Genomic DNA, 19,831 nt, shown 5'->3' with positions numbered 1-19,831 from the left:
TGGATGCTGAAGCCGAGGGTGAATGGGAAAGAAAACTAGACGGAGGGATGTACATTACCGAGTCGCGACGACGTTGGCCGGCAAAAGACAAAGAGCTCCGATTGTCGCGACTCTCATGGAGGAACATGTTTTATTTTGTTATTCGGCCGCTCTCCCCTAACGGAAAATTAAAATGAAGGAAACGAAAAAAGAGACCGCGACCGACTCTTGTACTATGGAGGAAACGCGAGGGAGCAGCTAAGAGAGTGGCCGGGTGTCGGATGACGCTCGCGCTTGTGTATAATGACCATTTCTGAATGATCCGCAGCTCCAATTTCGCTCTGCCTTTTTTTTTTCTTTCCTAAGCGCAAAAGCATCAGAAACCCAAAAGTCTCTCTCTCCATCACACACACGCGGTCAAATTTTTGGAGGAGAAAAACTGTACAAGGAGGAAAGCCAATGAGAAACGCTGACTTAAAGTATGGCAAATAGAGAAGGAGCCGAAAAGTCAAAAGTCGCAGGGAAAAGTCAAAGATGATGATGAAGAAGAAGAAGGAAGGAAGGAAGATGAAGAAGAAGAAAAAGAGAGAAAAACTGGAGAAACTGGGCGGTCCCCCGATAAGAGTTCTCAGTCAGTCAGTTTGAGAAGTGCGGAGCAGAGTAGGATTTCGTTGACCAAGTTCCTGTGCACTTCTAGAAGTCGACAGAGTGGGCTGGCTGACGGACACATATAGGAATAAGACCGAGAATTTACACAACATCCCTAAGAAACAAGCCAGAAGGAAAAAAAAAACAGTTTTAAGTGCCTTTATGTGAGTGCGGCTCTGTGTGTGTGTGTGTGTGTGTGCGTGTGTGTGAAAGGGAGAGCGAAGAAATGAGCGGGACTCGAATTTCGACCAGACTCCCTCGCCATCACCATCAGACTCAACCATGTGACTCGATCGAGTTCAGTCAAGGCTCCGCTTAGGTCCCGTTGGCTTATTACATCTGGCCGTGGAAATACCGTGAAAAAGAAAAAGAAAAAGTGACGTTTGTCAAATCTATCTCTCTCCTCGAGAACGCGTGATAAGAATTTTCAGCTCGCAGCGGTTTCCTCCCGAAAAATTGGCGATATTTAATTTGGTGCGGATCGACATCGACTTCATTGCGAATCAGCATGTTTCTCCGTCACGTTTTGTTGCTCCTGACCGCGCTCCAGTCGGTACAACCGCACGGACTACAGACTGGTAAGTTTATACATTCCCGCCTTCAGTGTCAAGTTTGTCTTTTCATTCTTCAATTCATTGATAAAGTCGCGACTCTGAACATGGCCGTGGCCGGCCATCTCTGGTTTCACGGCGCCATCAGCTCATAATTTCGTGTCCAATCCGTTATAGGCGTTTCATTCATTCAATTCTTCGTTACGCAATTGTGCCTAAGTAACTTCATTCATTCTTTGTTTTTTTTTTCTGGGTTTTGACGAATTGTTTTCCATCAACTGGGAACAACAGCAACAACACCGATGCCGTCATGCTGCGCGACTGCCGTGACCGACGCGTGCCGGAATTACTGCCAACAAGTAAATGAGTTTTCGTTTCTCGTTTGTGTGTTATTTCGGGTGCTGCACGAATATAATATATTCATCACTCCATTCATTAATGAAGTTGATTCTGGCACTGTGGGGTTTTGCACCAACTGTTCTCTCTCTGGGCAATTTGAAAAATGTTACGGGCAAAGCCCTTAAACCCCGCGCCTTTTTTAACAGCCGGAATATGCGTTTAGTGTGTATCTATTTTTATCACTGACCGGGGAAATTAATGAACGCTGACCGTACAGACTTTTTTTTGACGTGCTTCTGCCTCTGACGTTTTTCTTTTTCTTCGGGAATGAACTGTCGATTTGCAGAATAACCTTATTCACCAATCTGCAATCTGGCGTAACCTTGTGACCGTGAATTTTGATTGGTTGGAATGTAAATTATCCCTTCCTTCCATCACCCCACCCGAAAAGAAGCAAAACAAAAACATTCCGGTCCGAGAGTCTTGTAGTATGTCACTGGCTTTCGCCTATACAACCCAAGGGGACGTCACATACAAATGTGTAGTTTTTCTTGATGATTTCTCAGAAATTCACTTCTGAATTTCATTTTCCCAGCCTCAATTTCGAGGGAATGACTTTGGTGACTTTGTGACTGTACGTATATGTATGTACAACTCCGCCCCAGCACTCGTTCAGTGTCAAATAACCTCTTCGACCTCTCTTATAACATTTGATCTTACTGGTCACATCGCCCATCTCTCTCTCTCGGCTTGTTTGTTGCTGATCCTTCAACTTTCTCTGCTGTCTCATTCATCAAAAATCAAATCACGGGCGCTCCCTCATTTCCTCCCGAAACTGTTTCTACTTTTTGTTATTTCGTTATTTTTGTTTTCTTCTTAATGTTTGCTTCCGCTGATGTAATTTTCCATCATCAGGATGTGTGTGCATGTCGATCTTTATCCAAAGAGCAACCATCCACCTCTTCACCCCAGCCACCATTCCGTCATTTCCCTTCCAGTTTCTTCCGTTTGACACATTTTCTTTTTGTGTTTTTGTATACACTATACGATTTAATCAGCTTGTTGTGTGTTTGCCAGAGAGCGCTCTGTTTTGTGAAAGTCATGCCTACTCATCCTTTAGTATTGTAACAATCCACTTTCTTTGTCTTGCAGATGGATCACACCCTTCTCCCTCCGACCGATCCTCAACTTCAGCGGGATATGGTGTCCCACTGTCCTCCGTCAATGGTAACTAATTAACCGACACCAAAAATTGATTCTCTCTTTTCTGCCATGTTCTGAATGCCTCTATATACGTCCGCACTCGCTGGCAAATGAGCAGCAAGAAGCAAGAACAAGTTCGCTCCTGTCATCAGCCAGGAGTCGAGTCGGCCAAAAAAGCCACACGACGAAAAAAATATCCAAAAAGAAGATTCCTCGGGTCGTCCTCTTTCCCCCCTCTCAGTTTCGTCCTCATCAACGAGCTGTAAAACTGTCACCATTTCTCTCAAGCTGAAATAACCTAACCGAGTTGGTTCTTACAAAAATAGACTTGGCGGTTCTAACGAGTCGCAAAAGAGATGTATACGTACTATAGCTGAGAGAAAGAGAAACAGTCAAAGATTATTTCAAACGCCCTGCCTAAGAATTTATTCAAGCTGACGAGAGAAACAACCAAAAAAATCTGTTTCGACTTAATTTCTCTGATGTTGATCAATCGATAAATATATAAAACTGAGCGAGAGTCTCTCATACGTACCACGCAGAACTCGTCATTGCTAATTAATGTCTAGCTTTTTCCGAGAAAAACGGGAAAAGATTGACTGGCTTCTTAGAAGTTTGTGACAAGAAAGAAAAACAGACGGCATCTTCTTCGTGATTTTGTTTGTTTATTTATATTCACGGGCGAACGAGCGCATGTACTTCATCTCTTGTTTTGTATTCTCAGCAGGAGGTGTTTTGGAAGTGTCTCAACATCACCATAGGTACGAACGGTGTTACTACTCTGAAGTGATATACATTGAAATGATGTTAACGCGAACCTTTTTTTTATTTGCTGGTTTGTTTACAGGACCGAAGCATGACGGAGACTACCTCGGTCGACAGTGTTGTTCATTGTCTCCCGTTCACCGGTGCCAAACGGCCTGTCTCAGAGCCAAACAGTACTCGGAGGATCTGGCCAGCGAGTGCCGCAAGAGCGACAACATGCAGCTTTTCCAGTGTCTCAATCTCATTCGGGTTCGAAAAATCATCTTCTCAATGCATTGGAGATTCGATTAAACCTTCATTTAATAATAATCAAGGAAGGAGAAGAATGTTGCAGTTTATCGGCCGATTCCAAATGCAGAAAAGCATGCTCCACTGTTTACAGCGCTACGGCGACATCCGCTTCCGGAGCTGGTAAGTTTTTATTCTCGCCATTGCTCTCCAACCAACGAATTTGAACTCAAACAAAAGACCGACGCGACTTCCCACGTTGAATAACAACAACGCTTTATTTAAGGATCGTCTCGTGTGTTTGATGATTATTCACCAGCACGCCTTTTTATTCCCCCCTCCGTTCGGTTTTGTTTGATAATAAATGGGAGTTGGGTAAAAAAGAAAACTGAAACAAAAAAAAGTTGATGGTGAACCAAGAATCGGCAACGACCCACATGACCTTTTTTAAAACAGTCGATTAAAACTAGCTAGTTTCCAATTTCTTTGTCCCGGAAACTGGTTTTTTTCAGTGTGTTCATGTACTATGAACTGAACGAAGGGAATGCATATGGATACACTGGAATTATCTTGAAATGTATGTGCTGTGTTTGTGTGTTTTCTAGGCATTAATGGGACGCTGAGGCACGCGGCCAATACAGCGTGTTCCCGCTCGCCCAACGTGCTGCAGTGCGCCAAAAATCTGCTGAAAGTCGACCGATTACCAATCAGCACTTCTAGTAAAATTTGCCATTATCTTAGTCGACCCGGAGAGAGATGACAATGTTTTTTAACATATTTTCATGTTCTACTACTACGACTACTGCACTACCGACTCTTCTTCGCGCGTCATTCCTGGGATGCACACAGCGTTAGAGTGTTGCGATAAGGGGAAAACGTTCCAGTGCCAAGAGACGTGCCGTTCGGCGCTCAAAGCTGGCGAACCGGACGCAGTGGGCTTAATGGTCAAGGATTGTGGCGAACTACTGCTGACGGAGCCATTGTGGAAATGCTTCATGAGCAAATCGCCGCCTTCTTCACCGGAGAGAAGTGCCCACAACAACGACCGAGCCATCAACGATATCAGAAATAGGTATAACCTCATTATATACAGTTTCGTTCCTGTTTTTTTTTTAAATCTTATTCCATTTAATAATAAATAGTAAGCCGAGGAGTTTAATCGATCCGTCAAAGACCGTGTCGACGACAATCACGACGACAACAGCGATCCAGCGTAGCAGTTATGATGCGGCTAAACTTAGTTGCTGCGATCGTGGGACTCTGCAATGTTATCGCCTCTGCCGTATGGCTCACACCAACGAGTTCTTCCCCGAAACGGAAGAGCTGGACAATTGTGTCGCTCAACCCAGTGAGGCTGCAGTGGCCACTTGCTTTGAAGATGGTATTATAGAAAGAAAAAATAAAACTAAATGTCGCACTTTACGTTTGATCAATAATATGTGAATTATGTCTCCGACAGTTGACGAGCCTTGCCAACCGGGTTGTTCCAATCTTTCCTTTTGCTCGAGTTTCAATAATAGACCGTTGGAACTATTCCGAAATTGTAATCCCGAAGCAGATGCTGCGGCTCAAAACGTTTTTCAGGAATGGATACGAATGACGCGCGTCGTACTACCAGGTAATGGCAGATTATATTCAGAAAAAAAAATCAATTTCGTTCACCTTAAAAATAGTCTAAACCTCGCTATTCAATCAACAGGTTTGACAGGCAGACAAGACGTCAAACTTTGGGGCCCATCAACGTGCATGATGCCTCAATGGAAGGCATTAGCTTGCGCCCTTCAGGTAAAACACAAAATCAGCACTTTGAGAGACATAAATCAAGAAAACAAACCAACTTATTTTGTTTCGACAGTTCAAACCATGCCGACGAAATATGTTGCGGACCGCAATCTGCTGGAATTCGTGCATCAAATTGCTTAGCGGATGCATGACGCAATACAACGCCACACTGGCCGTCGAATTGTGCAATCGTTTGACACCAGAGTCGTTTACAGGGGCCTGTATTAGTCTAGAAGATTATGTGGCCCCTCAACCCAAAACTGTCGCCGTTGTGGCGCCCTGCCGCTACAACACTTGTCGAACCGATCAGGTTTGCGTTGTGGATCACCGTAGCTCCAACGGCTACTCTTGTTTGCCAGGTAAGACGAATCAGAAAAATGTGATTAAGTTTTGTTTTAATGTTTGTTTGTTTTGCAGGTTGTCAGTTCGGGGACCGATCAAAGTTGCTAGGCTTTCCAAAATCCTGGGTCCAACTCCCTACACCTTCGACTTCCTGTTACTACAACAGCTGTAACGAAGTGTGCTATTGTAATGGGAAAGGTGAATTACAGCAATGCCACACGCCGCCCCTACAACCTTTTGAGGCTTGTTGGGTGGGCCAACAGCAGTTCGGTTCGTCCTTGATATTTGCAATTCTAAAATAAATTTAAAGCTAAATCCTATCGTTCAATTTAAATTCAGAACACGGAACCCGATTACAAAATGATTGCAATCAATGTGTTTGCCACTACGGTGAACTCATTTGCACTCGGTATCGATGTGATAACTCATCTGGTACTAGCGCCGTAATCTGGAGTTGCCCACTTCAACCCAACCCTGTTTGTACCAGCTCCGGAAAGCGTTTTCTTAATACTTGTGTTGCACAATGGCACGGAACGGCAGTCGAGCCTCTAGAACACTGCCCGCAAGAAGGGCCCGACGGATTCTTTGCACCAGAATGCTACACTGTTATCCAGTTGGTCTACAGTCAGAAACAAGTGAGATAACGTCTAAAAACATAAACATAAATTTCAAAAATTAATTGCTCAATTTCTATCACAAGATCGATCGCTTGAGCCGCAGCACCAACAAGTCAACCATCTTTTCTGCCAGTTTGGTGGAGCAATCGCTTCGTTACTTGCTAGCTTATTCTCACTGTCACGTCAGCGTCTTCCACAGCTTTGATGGAGAATTACTTGCCGTTATCCATTCTCAGATGCATTGCGCCAGTTGTAGTGCCGAAGCTGAGAAGCTTGTTATGCTCTTTGATACCCGCAGCCCTCAGGTTACTTTAAACGTTCAGCTTGACGTCATTCTACTGGCGGAGGTAGTTCAGTTCGTCCAGCTTCACCCTTCCCACACCCACACGCTGAGTAGTGGTGGTAGAGGTGGCGTTTTCGCAAATCATGTTCAATCCATCTATATCATTCCTTTTTTTCTCAGCCTGCTGAGATTTATTTAAAATCAAGCATCGTATTTACAGCGTGAAAGTTCACGTTTATTTAGCAGCATCATTTCATGTTACGAGTCGTCGTCGCGGTAATCCTCTGTGTAAACGTCTATGCAGAAGGGATGGCTGTCTAATTTCCTGATGGGAACCACACTATTGGGATTCATTATTTTATCAGCCACAATCCATTGGAAGTCCTGTATTAATGTAATATCAATTGTATATAATGTCTGTAAAGAAAAAATATTTCTAAATTTTCATCTAATAACAGTTGTCTTACCTCGGTCTTTGACTGCCTTTCGAGAATCTTGTCATAAGTAACGTTCCTTGTGTGGATTTCGAACGCGAATGTACAGTCCCCTCTATTGCCTTGAATTTCTGAACCAAATCTTTGCATCATTGTCAACCATATTGCTCTTGCTTGTTGTCGGACTTCGTTCACATTCAACATAACTTTTCCACTGCATTAATAAAATGTTCTATCACAGTCATCAAGCATAAACAGTGTCGGTTAATGATTTAAAAAATACCTTGGAGTTGTCTTGTAGTAGGAATGGAACGAAAAGACAAATCTCTCAATAGGTTGGCCATTGTCCTTGATGACCATTACCAATTTCTCTACGAAATCACTTGATAACAGTGTTTTAATGGTATTTAAGGCATTGTTTACATAACTGTTAACCTCAGGATGGATTGATTTCTGAATAAGAAATATGTAAATGAAACCATCAAAATTATTTTTGAATACTGTGAACTAAGGTAAAATCTATTGCACTCCGGAGTCCGGAGCGCTCTAGTGTCAAAAGTGGCTATTGCACTCCGGAGTCCGGAGTCCTCTAGCGTCAAAAGTGGCTATTGCACTCCGGAAAGGAAACATGTAGTACTTTCATTTGGCGGCGAATGGCATTCTGTTTCTGTGTTTTGAAATTTGAATGGTTTTTATTTGAATTCAAAATAAATAACAATCAAATATATTTGAATTTCACTAATAAATACAAATAGTCGGATAATGATAGTAGTAAGATGGAATTTATATTTAGTTATTGTTAACTTAGCTAAAGTACTATGTCCAACATTGAATCAGTACCTTAAAATTCAAATTGTAAATATAGTTAAGTGTCTCGCAACAGGAATAAAGGAGAATTTATAAAACATATCAATTCAGGGTGATATTTCTTGTTAACAATTTAAACTTCTTGCTCTATTTGCTAAGGTGTTACCACAATTCCTACTCACACAAAATTCTTCATAAGCCTCGATATCAATATCACCAAAAGGATTGGAAATCAGGTATTTCATTGCAGTTTATATTACACAGAGTCACAGAGATCATTATATTCAAAGTAAGGATTTAGACAGGTTGTTAAACACGCTATAAACACACGACATAGTGAGTCACCCTCTGACACCCCCTTACTTGCCTGAAGGTCGAGCCGGAATTCTCAGTTTAACGGGGCTTCGAGGGGTTCTTTGTGACCTTTAAACGCATTGACCAGCAACTCACTATTTCTGCTGATTGATTCACACGTAACGTGTGATTCAGCTATATTACACAGAGATCATTCTATTCAAAGTATAAATTTAGGTTGTTAAACACGCTGTAAACACACGCCATAGTGAGTCACCCTCTGTCGCCCCCTTGCTTGCCTGAAGGTCGAGCCGGAGTTCTCAGAACGGGGCTTCGAGTTCGAGGGGTTGTTTGTGACCTTGAAACGCATTGACCAGCAACTCACTATTTCTGCTGATTGACATGTAACGTGTGATTCAGCTGATTTCACGCTATAAACCATGCAATGTCCGTGTCCCTTATTCCAATAAACTAACAGCTAGACACGTCTTTCATATCTTGAAACAAAACAATACATAACTAAGTTAACATGCAGTTTCCTTTATTATAGTGAGAATATCAAAAGACATTTTAACTGAATTGTGAGTGCGAAAAAATACTTGGTATTTTCGTGTTCAGTTTCACTCGGTGCTTTGTCATCACATGAATGAACTGACAATGAAAAAGTAATTGATTTAAGAGAGGAAAGAATTGGCACACACGGCGGCGTCAATCAAAGATCCTTTAAGAGCGGAATATGGAAGCGCCTTGTCCTTTGATGATGGGTTGCTTTGGGTTCAAACGCCGAGAAGAATAGAGCAAGAAGTTGAAATGTTTATCAAGAAACATCACCCTGAATTGATATGTTTATAAATTCTACTTTATTCCTGTTTATTTGCAATTTGAATCTAAGGTACTGATTCAATGGTGGACTCTCCGACTCTAGCTAAGTTAACAATACTAACTAAGTCCCATCTTTTATACTGGCTAATGGCTATTTGTGTTTATTAATGAAATTCAAATATATTTGATTGTTATAAATATATTGCAAATTTATTTCTTACCCTTAATTGAATTTTTAATGAATTCAAAACCAGTCAAAACACAGAATCAGTCGTTATTTGTCATTCGTCGCCATAAATGACTTCATATTTCCTTTCCGGAGTGCAATAGCCACTTTTGACGCTAGAGGACTCCGGACTCCGGAGTGCAATAGCCAGTTTTGACACTAGAGCGCTCCGGACTCCGGAGTGCAATAGGCGTGACCGTGAACTAAACTATTTGCAACTCACATAGACTAAAACATTAAACATTTGTGTTTGCCTGAAAATTTCCTTTGGGTATAAATTGCGTGTCCACAAAATCTGATGAACTGATACTTCCAAGAAATCGACGACGAACCGTATGCACTCTGTTTGAATAATGAACATTGAAGATAAACAATATTACTTATTAGAATGGAACGACAAAATATTAGAAGATAAATATTAGAATGTACGTAGCTACCATCACGAGTACAACTGGAAGAAAGACTCATGGATTACAAATATCTCAGCTTTCGTGAGCTAAAGCATAATACATTTAATATATTTCTCGGATTGCATCGAATGATCGAATATCACGCAAAAAATTTTGTTTTATCAACAAACAAGCAGACGACGAGTTGCTGAGCTGTCGTCATCACAACCACTCCTCCCCCTTAGGGGCGGATCCGGAGGAATCAAATTACTATATTACAAAAGTAATTAGGTTAACAGAAATGCTGCACAAAGAATAAAAGAAAATTGATCAAAATTAATGAATTTGTACCTATTCCCCACGAAAAGTTCAATTTCAAGCTTTGGTTAAATATTATTATTTTTTTATTCTGTTAGCTTTAACTGTAAGCGTGATGCACCTCTTGGGAATTTTAATTGCTAGGATGAATAAAATTTTTTAAAAAGATCTTTGTTTTACGTTTAACTCCTAAAAAAGCTGAAAAAGTGAACTTTAAAGATTTGCAGACGAACCACAGCAGACAGCAGAGTCATTCAGATTTCAGACCGGTTATAAATTTTGGGCGGTCGAGCTGGAAGCGTGCTCGAAGGAGGGGAATTGTGATACTTTTCTTTTGATGTTTTTCAACGAGGAAAAGTTCTAGACCTTACATCCATACAGGTATAATGTGGGTGCTTTTACCTTGCTTTTACCTTCAACCAGTCAGCCAATTATTACCATTGTTTCCTTGATTATTGTTTTTCTGTAAAATTTTCTTAGAAATGTAGCCTAAGAAACTATTGATATTATGAGAATTTCAAACTGAAGAACTGAACCAAAAAGTTGCCCCTTTATTGTATATATTGTATGACCTAGCAGTTATGCACTAGGCTTTTAAAATGGTCAAAAAATGTCTTGCAACTTTTTAAACTTTTACATTCTCCTTTTAAGTTTCTGGCATCCAAGTGAGGCCTATAATATGGTTTGCAGCATTTAAGAAGGGTTTTCATTAACATGTAGGAAAGTATTTCATTGACGTGGACATTGTTCATAAATCACTATTTCTATTATCCAGGACACAATGTGCAGAGGCTCCACAAAAGGGGTCGATATGTTGGCAAAAGAATTCCCGCCCTGACGTAGCGAATCCTGCAACTATAAGGTATGTTGAGTTTATAGTGAATTTTTCTTTTGAAAAATAGCTGTTATTATCCGAGCTTCAGCATTGTATTCTCGCAAAATCCTACACACTTTTCGTTGTACTAGGTTGTACGTAGTTTAATTGAGTAATGAGTATAGTGAACCAATATTGTTCTATCTAATAAAGTTGTAATACATGACGATGAAAATTTCAACAAATATTTTCTTAACGGGGGCCCTAGATTCCAGCACCACTTCGCTCTTAACAAAATCCTTTGGACTGGAAAAACTCTGCTGGTCGTCGTAAAATATACAATATTACTTGGAAGAGAGACTGTGACAGCATAAAGGACGGTATGTATAAATACTTCATAATGTTGTGGTGGTGGACAGATCTGATTACGATAGCCCTAGCTTTCTTCATTCATCCACACGAATGTAAATCGTTTTTGATTAGGTCGTTTCCGGGGAAGACGCTCTTCATGCAAGATGTGGTCATTTCGTCATCGCCTCATAGTCAAGATCGTCATCGCCTCATAGTCAAGATCGTCATTAAAGGGTGAGTGATCAACGGCTGCATAGCCTTTTTTATGTTCTTATTAGATTGCATTTGCCCGAGTCGTAATGTAGCCTGCACGGTCTTATGATAATACTGTATATAGGAATCGGCCACTGCCACCATGTCACTAATCCCCAGGGTAACCTTGTGCTCTTTTGGTTTTTGGCGAATAGCTTAAGATCCGTTTATTGTGTTCAGCAAAAAGTTTAAGCTTTCCACCTTTGTTGTTTTCGTGTTCGCTCTGTTTACCGAAAACGAGATCAGGGACTTGGGACGTACAAGCCCTTGCGTACACTTCTACGTGCTTCTTCTTGCTTTTGGTAGCTGAGAAACATTGCAAGAGCATTTTCCTGAACATTGTTTCAGTGTTATAGACACTTTACGTGACGATGTAACTCAAGAGCCTCGCATCGTCTTGTACTACTAGATTTTTCAAGCAGATCTTTCCTGCTTTTTTGTTAGTTTTAAAGTGAAGACGACGCATCTTTATTTTCGTAGCTCAGCGGTCCGAAAAATAGGCCGTTCATCCAACACAATTTTTCTAGTAGTGTACAAGTCGTTTGGTGGTCAATTCCTAAGGGTTTGGTGTATCTCTTTCTAGACATGACATTTTCTAGGTTCTAGTTTATTTTGTTTTCTTGAGTGGGAAGGGTGGGGACGACTGACACAGATCGTTGACTATGATGACATTTCTCAATCGCTTGATTATTCAAAGCAGCCCCCTAGACTGTCACGTCTGCTACTCTCGTCCGAATCGAAGGAGACATTGAGTTTAACAAAGTGTTAAACAGCTATGCCCGTCATGTTTCCGTGCTCATTTTGTAGGAACGACTGGATATAGAATCGAGTAACCTGCCTTCTGTAAGGATCGACTTGTACCCACGACTTCTCTTGGTCGTTCAGAGTCTTGCCCTGTAGCTATTTCGTAAATCCGATTGCCTTTGACGTCATGTCGTTGTGGGGTGGAAGCGTTGCTACAAGTTACGGGGTGATAAATTTAAAAAAGTCTGTAGAAATCTTCGCCATCACTTGTCTTAAATTTTAATAAATTCAAGCTGAATAAGTAATTGCCTTCAGCAATCGACTGTAGTTGTAAAAGAATGCAAACGAAGTTTTAAGCACCTTTGTCTTTGTTCTTGTGCGCAACTTGACAATCACGTGAAACATGCAGGAGCATCGAACTGTACACTACTTTGGACTTAGCACTTCGACTCGCTTACTGTTTCACTACGTCTCGTCGTTCTCATTGCCCTCTGGGAGTAATGAAAGACTCGTTTTATTATTCCTGCTCAAAAGAAGTAACATCCTTTAGATGTGTCGAGAAAAAGAGGCGAAATTTACTTTTTATTCTGTCGGCCACCACTTTGCTCCATTACGAATGTAATCAACAACGCTTTGGGGGAAAAAAAGGGAAGTTAAGTTGAGAGATACTGATTAATTATTGATGTTTAAACTTCCGAGTAGTGCATTAAACTTGACGATTAAGGACTTGCCAGTAGCGAAAGCTGGGTTACCAAACTTGGCCAATTAAATTTTGGGCCGAAACTCAAGAAAAGTCAGACCTCGTTTGTCTGCAGTTATTATTAGAAAACTTGAATTGCCAACGTTTCCGCAAGAGTTGTTTTTCAGAGAAAATCGTGAAAGGCAAGAAAAGGAAGAACTTTCCAGCTGAAATCTATTCATTTGTTAAAGAACACGTTACGAATCTTAAGTTGCAAAAAAGATAGAGGAGAAAAAAAGCAGGCGCATGCACAGGATTCTTATGTTTGCTGTCTAAAAATGTTGGGCTTCTTCGTCCTTCCTTCCATGGAAAGTTTAGATCGTCACCTAAGACTGTGTTCTCTTTATGATCATCTTCCTATTTCGAGCGAAACTCTTCTCTGCCGCTCATTTCACCGTAAACAAAACCCGAGATATATCAAAACATTTAAAAGTTACCAAGTTTATAGGGGCAAAGTTCTATCTCAAACTTTTACAGTTACTGCTACTTCCTATAAGCAAACCCCGACATACATATGTCGGGACACTGTTAATCCCGTGGAAGATGCATCCCTCTGGACCGAAAAGCTTTATTCAAAATGACGAATCTCGGAAATGGATGTTTCCTAGAATTTTTGTTCTCCCTGTAAAATCGTTCTCGTTCATGCCGGCATTTTCAAGTCTCGTCCTTATGTTTGTTTCCAGAACGACCCGTGTTCGCCAACTTGTGCGCATCCAAGACATCCAGTCGAAATGCTGTTATGGCTCCAACCCACTCCTTTTCGAGTGCAAAGGCCATCCCTTCTCCACCCAGTTTGTAGCAATCATGCGTCGCGTGATTGAGAAGATTTTCCTCTCCGATCGATGCTTTCCTCCATCCGTGTCTGCCACCAAAAGATGATTACCGTAATTATCTCTTCGTTTCCGTACAATTTTGTGTTCTTATTTCCACGTCGTGTCGTTCATTTGCGCCTCTCAAGTTTTGCTTTTGAATTTTTTGTTTGATTCCATTCCCTCGTAGCAACTAAAATGCTAGTTATAATTTGGTACCGTAAGTGCGAGTGGGAAGTGCTGATGGATGACCAGGAAACTATAGTGTAGGTAGGAAGATTCACCATCTAAAAAAAACTGAAACATGCAATTTGCAATATTAAGTTGGCAGTTGCAAATGTATTTTGAATGAATGTTTTGAAAGTAACTACCGATGTCGGTTTATCTGAGGTGAGTCGCGTGTGCGCCGGCGCCACCTCGTCGACTCTATTGTGACGGGGAGCCATGAGAATGGTAAAATCTGAGCCAACTAGTTACTTTGGTGTTGAGCGTGACGCAGCAGTCGATTGTGATACCTCAGTAAATCCACAGCGGTGCGGATCCTCACTGTTTCGTGCAAGTTCCATCAGTTGCAAGTTTGATCCACTCGACTTGTTTGAGTTGTTGCTTCGTCGTGCGGTTAGTGACCAAGTGCTGCGATGGATCCTGATCCGTCATCCCGTAGTCCGTCGCCAACGCCGGGATCGCGACTTCAAATGGGAGACTCGTTTGAGCGTGGAATGTATCCGTTTACTGTGACGACTGCCAACGCTTCCGGCAGTGGTGGTGGTGGTGTTCGAAGATTGACTCACAGTGAAACCATTGATGGTCTATCAGCTCCGCACATATCCGTTTACAATCAATCAGTTAGAGCTTGGATGTGGTCTAGGGGGACCCTAAGTTGTAAGCGCGCTCTATCGGAGCAGAGTGGTGATGGCCACAACCACTTGTGGCATCCACCAGGTTCGATTATGGGCAAACAATCGAAGCGAACATCGGCTCCGCAAGTCCGTCTTTGATCCTATTTGCCTCCTTCGATGTCGTTTATACTTTTTCTTATAGTCGCACGAACAATACTTTGTATTTAATGTGATTTTTTTGTTTTTATAATTTATCTAGATGATGGGATCCAGTCACTCCATGCTGGGATTTCCACGGACGATGCTCGTTATAAAGTCTCGTCGATCCTGGCCGGTTCTTCCTCATCAAAGGTAGGACCCAAGAGGGATCATTATAACTCTATCGAGTGTCGATTTACAATGCACATTCTCACCATCCGTAAAGGTGTCGAGGGCAAAACACGGAACTTTAAAGGCACTCGGGATGTCTTCCAATTACTACAGACCTATTGTTCTATTTCCTTGAATCTCAAGGTTACTTGTATTGGGAAAGAAACTTCTTTTTTTTTTTTTAGTTAGGCGAGCAGGATTTATGTTCTTGTCATTTGGATTGGTTTTTTATTTTGACGAAACCATTCTGGATTGGCGTATGTTTACGCCATAAGTGGAGCGTTACTACGTTGCAGCCATTAAAGAATTTTTCGTCTCTTTTGATTTTGGATTCTTAGCATTTTTGTTGTTGCCTGAAGTGGCCCTTCGCAACATGAAATGAAATGGTCTTTGCTTGATTAGGCGAATTGAAATCGATGATGTCTTTCACTAGAAGAGATGTGGATCTCAATTTGGGTGTCTACTCAATCCGAATCTCGTTTGTTGATCAAATTGCTATCGGATGCGTCACGACATGTTGATAAAAAAAGCCCGTTCGACAAATGCGTGGAAAAAGTCCAGGTGGTGAACCAAGACGTCCCCTTTTTTTTATTCTGGTTCTCTTCTCCTTTTATATCCTGCCATTTGATCAGCTTATTATCGATCGCTAGAAATATATTCGTGTGGCTATTGAAAAGTTGTAGGGTGGAGTAGGCCTATAATATGCAGACATTTTTCATCCCTCTTTATCAAATGGAAAGAACTCACCAAGTCCAATCTGGGGATCCGTCCAACCGCTTGGAACGATCCGAACGAAATTATTTTTCCTTAAACTTTCTTTGCTGAATATCTCATCTCTGCTTCTTCTTTTTTGCCCACCCCAATTTCTTGAAGACGTTCTAGATCAAAGGAAGTGTATTCTACTTAAAAGAAAAATAGAAGCCAGGCATTCGAACATATCATCCGACATAATAAAGGCGGCGTATAAGTGTCTGTTGACGCCCTATGACGCACCACTGCTGGTGTCATTGGCCGCAATTTGCTGGCCACGGTGCGATAATTGCCGACGGGATTACAGCTGATTAAACCAGTGGAGAAACAGGAGCAATGAACATCCCTTATATTTTTGATTTTCTCCATCACTTGGTTGATTGGATTCCTTCAGATGAGGAGTACAAAGGATCCACCACCCCCTTCGTAACCTCAGACAGAATAATAGTAATAACACAAAAAAAATCAAAGAAATAAGAATCTATTAAAAAGGGGGAGAGAGGTATATAATTCGTCTCGTGTGGTAGGTTGGATCAATCATGCTCACGATGATGCATCACGAGTCTGCGCCCCGGGAGAACCTTCTCCTGATCTTTTTAAACGAAAAACTTGTTTTCCCTCTCTTGCGCTCAATAAGAGTAACAAACTAATTGGAATTTGACGTTGTTCTCGACGCCGTGTATTGTGTTGTGGGTCGCGATATAGTACCGTGTCAAATATCCCACGGGTGCGATGAAATCGATGGTGTGCAGTTCCGATAGACTTGAGATGGAAATGAGTATCAAGCACGCTTTGCGAACGAGAAATTGGCGACGTTAAACCTCTGGTCTATTCCTTCTTTTGTACTTAACGAACCCAATTTCCTCTTTGGTCTTTTTGGTTTCCTGGTGGTATGGCGTGTCTGTTGTGTTTCGTCGATGAGACTCTCCTCGATGACATTAAAACTCGTCCGATGGGTGGGTGTGGGTCACTGCATCGAATAAACCGTGAAAGAGCTAGGGGAGGAAGTCTCTTATTGTCGTTTCTTTTCATCGAATGCGTGCGTACCTTTTCTCGTATAGCATGTGTTATTGTAGTAACAGATGCGGCCCATAGAGCCAAAGTCAACTATATGGCCATCGTTAAGCTGGGTGACGTCATCCACCCCATTTTGATATTGTGATTTTTTATTTGTTTGGCCTACATATAGTCATGATATGGCTCTTTTTTGCATTTCATTGAATTTTTCCAAGCGATTACCGTGACCGAAAGAATCGATGAATGTGATAAGGCTGAAAACAAATGCATTAAATGGCGGGTCTGCAAAAGACACGCGAAGAAGAACCTGTGCCGTTTATGTGCGGATTTTATTGGGTTGTTCGTGTCTACTCTTACAACGACACCATCGATCCTGATTTTTTTTCTCCACTTTTTCGATTCAATTTGTTTCAATTTACGTGCTTACCTTGTTGGCCCTTAAAGTTCGAGGGAAAGCGTGTCTCCTCCTCCTGGAACAGCTGTTGTCGTTCCCACAGCTTGATAGGTCTATCTATAGCTCCGAACGCTGTTTTCTTTAAGGCAGACTATTGTTGTAGACAAGACGTGCACGTCATAACCCAGTCGGATGTAATTGTGTACCTGCTATATAAAAGAAGACGAAGAAGTGGTAGGACTGTAGGAGAGACCTAGGAGTTGATTACTTGCCCACGATTAGGATATGGTTACGATTCTCTCTCCATGTGTGTGTGTATGTACGTGCGTATGTACCACTCGAGCGTTCGGTGAAGACGGTGCAAGGAAGAGAGTCTGGTGGTGGAGGCAATCTTCAATTAGAGTCCTACTCTCTATCATGCACAATAAGGAGACGAGAGACCACACAGAGTTGGGCAAGGGCCACAAAGGATGAGAAGTTGTTCCCCGAAGTCCTTGTTGAATCATCCGAGACTTGCGGTGGTGCTAGTTTACAGTACAAATATATATGTAGGATATACTACGTATATGTCTGTACGCAGACTATAACATCGTGTACAATTGAGAAAATATCATGTTCTTTAATGGTCAACAACAGCAAAAAAGAGTCCGAATGGTTCCACATTTTTGGTTTGTTTATTTGGGTTTGACGGAGAACTACTAGACGGTGTACTAAGTTATTGATCCCTTCTCCCTTGTGATTATCACTTGAAGTTGCGCTCAGCTTCGCTCTCCCAGTTGACAAATACCAAACTTGACAAGGATTTTCTCCTTGTTTACTTGCCATCCATCTCTCCCTCCGCCCTCCTTCGGCTCTCTCTTTTGCCCCTAAGATCCTGATAGGCTGGAAATGTCAACACACTCTAGTCGCTAACGACCAAGATCTGCTGGTTGGAAATACTTGTTTGCTAGCGTGCTTGAACATATTGCTTGATTGAGCCAGAAACAAAAGCTCTGCGATTTAGCAAATAATAGACATTCCCTTGCTGTTGTTGTCATTCAAGTCGCGAGGACGGAATATTCTCTGCATGTAAATAGGATTTTACTTTATTTCTTAATTCAAACCCTTCCCCGAGTAAATGGATTACATTAACTAGAATTGACTTACAAAATACGGGAAAGTCAAAGAGGATCATCCGCCGATCGTAAAACGATTGGATACTGTTAATTGCCGGAAAGGAAAACTTGTTTCTGGAACTAGTCGGTCTACAGCCTAAACTTTATGTCACGCTAGGGCATTGAATGAAGCTTTGAGGAGAGAAATAACGATTGGTTGCCCGCAAGATGATGTTCTTTTATGATTGGGGGTAACCCTTGGACTCGATCCTGCAGGACAAATTATAAACGACACCTAGGGCCTTCTAGGAGTCGTTTGTGGAACTCTTCGTTCTTCTTTGCTTTGGGATTTGTTTCTCTGTTGGTGTACACCATCTAGCGACAATTCTTCGAAACGTATTTGGAAACAACATTTCAGTTAGTACCATCTATTTTATTAAATTAAATATGAGCCCATGTTACTTTCCGGAAAATTACCTCATTTATGCGAGTTCGTGCAAATTTCCATTTTGGCCGAATGTAGTATGATGATTGTTGCTATTGCTCTTCTCTCTCTCTCTCTCTCGTCTTTGACCTTTCTCTGAAATTTGATTAGATCATCTTCCTTCTCGTCTCCACACAATGCATGGTATTTTCTCACGTCGATTTATTTATTAGACATACTCGTGCTCGAAAGCAACCGACCAGACAGGCTCCAATTTTGGCTTTTCCGTTTTTCGGGAGTGCGTCTCTTGGGTACGTTGGCTTACTCAGAGTTATGTTACGCCAAGAACGTCTGAAATGTATCTTGATCCGCTCAAGAACGCTCAAGAATAACCGAGCAACTACAGCAGAGATATGCAGTTGATCTAGAAAGAAGTTTGGCCATGAACTGTTTTCAAATTGGTCTGCCACGTTCTCTTGACGATATGTTACATCCCCCTTTTTTATTTGACCAAGAATCCCCTCCTAGATTTCCGATTTTTATTCGATCGTTTACGTTGAATGCGAATAAAATACTGGTCTAGTTCGGCCGTCGTAACAACCGTTAAATATTATAATTTTCTTTGCTTCGATGCTCATTCAGGCTTCAAGGTCTCAAAGGCCTCCCACTTCTTTTTGGCACACGTTGGTGTATTGGTAAATCGATCACATACGAGATTGTCAAGGAGAAAAGAGGGAAAGCTTCCTTGATCGTCAGTAATAAGGAAAATAGTATTACCGGTCCCACATAACGACGTTAAAGAATTCCACTAGAATCCTACAATTCTTTAAACATTCGATTTTCACTGCCCTTTCTGACTTGGTAAATGCCCTGAATGACTGCTGTCAAATTAGGAATTTTCGCTCGGTTTTTAAAGTTTAATGCCCATTGCCAATGCCAAGTAAGAAACTAAATAGAAAGACGGTTTTCTTTTATTGTCGCTAAAAATCCCCTTTTCTTTATTCGCCTATTTGGCGCTCGTTGGCATTCACCACAGTAGTCATATCGATTTAGCGGTGGCCCAACTCACGGCCTGCATCACAATCGTTTCCTGTAAACTTACTTAGGTCGAATTGTAAATCGGATCAATCTTTTTTATTCCTCGTTTTCTGGCTATGCCGATTACCTTCTTGTGTTTTTGCTTATCTTATTATGTTTAATTTTTTTTT

At 41.5% G+C, this 19,831-nt stretch overlaps 3 protein-coding genes across 4 annotated transcripts in view; 2 read left to right on the top strand and 1 right to left on the bottom strand.

Annotated features, from left to right (window-relative positions):
- The first annotated feature begins 252 nt into the window (after positions 1-252).
- Positions 253-7,415, top strand: LOC124195988 (reversion-inducing cysteine-rich protein with Kazal motifs-like). The gene is made up of 15 exons (XM_046590735.1): positions 253-1,205; positions 1,470-1,537; positions 2,670-2,744; positions 3,445-3,481; positions 3,568-3,734; positions 3,800-3,896; positions 4,319-4,432; positions 4,563-4,785; positions 4,856-5,094; positions 5,173-5,331; positions 5,413-5,498; positions 5,569-5,854; positions 5,913-6,107; positions 6,177-6,472; positions 6,538-7,415. Exons 1-15 carry the CDS (start codon positions 1,136-1,138, stop codon positions 6,934-6,936), a joined length of 2,511 nt encoding a protein of 836 aa, XP_046446691.1. The 5' UTR covers positions 253-1,135; the 3' UTR covers positions 6,937-7,415.
- LOC124195990 (mitotic spindle assembly checkpoint protein MAD2B-like) lies at positions 6,902-9,909 on the bottom strand. Its single transcript, XM_046590736.1, has 5 exons — positions 9,758-9,909; positions 9,544-9,662; positions 7,455-7,624; positions 7,205-7,385; positions 6,902-7,121 (listed from the first exon to the last, which is right to left on the bottom strand). The coding sequence occupies exons 1-5, from the start codon at positions 9,786-9,788 to the stop codon at positions 6,996-6,998; spliced, it is 627 nt and encodes a 208-aa protein (XP_046446692.1). The 5' UTR covers positions 9,789-9,909; the 3' UTR covers positions 6,902-6,995.
- A 323-nt stretch (positions 9,910-10,232) lies between these two features.
- LOC124195986 (cAMP-specific 3',5'-cyclic phosphodiesterase, isoforms N/G-like) overlaps positions 10,233-19,831 on the top strand; it is a 99,198-nt gene continuing 89,599 nt past the window's right edge. The window contains exons 1-5 of one of the 2 annotated variants that reach the window (XM_046590727.1): positions 10,233-10,408; positions 10,803-10,889; positions 11,110-11,221; positions 11,325-11,426; positions 14,835-14,926. In XM_046590727.1, the coding sequence (XP_046446683.1) occupies positions 14,835-14,926 (92 nt within the window). In that variant the 5' untranslated portion in view covers positions 10,233-10,408; positions 10,803-10,889; positions 11,110-11,221; positions 11,325-11,426. Of the gene's footprint in view, positions 10,409-10,802; positions 10,890-11,109; positions 11,222-11,324; positions 11,427-14,245; positions 14,723-14,834; positions 14,927-19,831 lie in introns of those variants that run through there. The other variant, XM_046590720.1, reaches the window with a different exon arrangement.

The sequence above is a fragment of the Daphnia pulex genome, chromosome 6, assembly GCF_021134715.1.
Source record: "Daphnia pulex isolate KAP4 chromosome 6, ASM2113471v1".
Taxonomy (NCBI): Eukaryota; Metazoa; Arthropoda; class Branchiopoda; order Diplostraca; family Daphniidae; genus Daphnia; species Daphnia pulex.
The sequence above is the reverse complement of the archived record's forward strand: the minus strand, read 5'-3'. Positions and strand labels throughout refer to the sequence as shown.

Bases quoted from the DNA above. Each gene is read 5' to 3' on its own strand.
- LOC124195988 (XM_046590735.1), top strand. From the start codon at position 1,136: ATGTTTCTCCGTCACGTTTTGTTGCTCCTGACCGCGCTCCAGTCGGTA. The intron at 3,735-3,799 runs GTTCGAAAAATC...ATAATAATCAAG, and splicing joins AGTGTCTCAATCTCATTCGG to GAAGGAGAAGAATGTTGCAG. The intron at 6,473-6,537 runs GTGAGATAACGT...TTCTATCACAAG, and splicing joins TGGTCTACAGTCAGAAACAA to ATCGATCGCTTGAGCCGCAG.
- LOC124195990 (XM_046590736.1), bottom strand. From the start codon at position 9,788: ATGAGTCTTTCTTCCAGTTGTACTCGTGATG. The intron at 9,663-9,757 runs GTAGCTACGTAC...TTATTCAAACAG, and splicing joins TTCCAGTTGTACTCGTGATG to AGTGCATACGGTTCGTCGTC. The intron at 7,386-7,454 runs GTATTTTTTAAA...TTATTAATGCAG, and splicing joins TACTACAAGACAACTCCAAG to TGGAAAAGTTATGTTGAATG.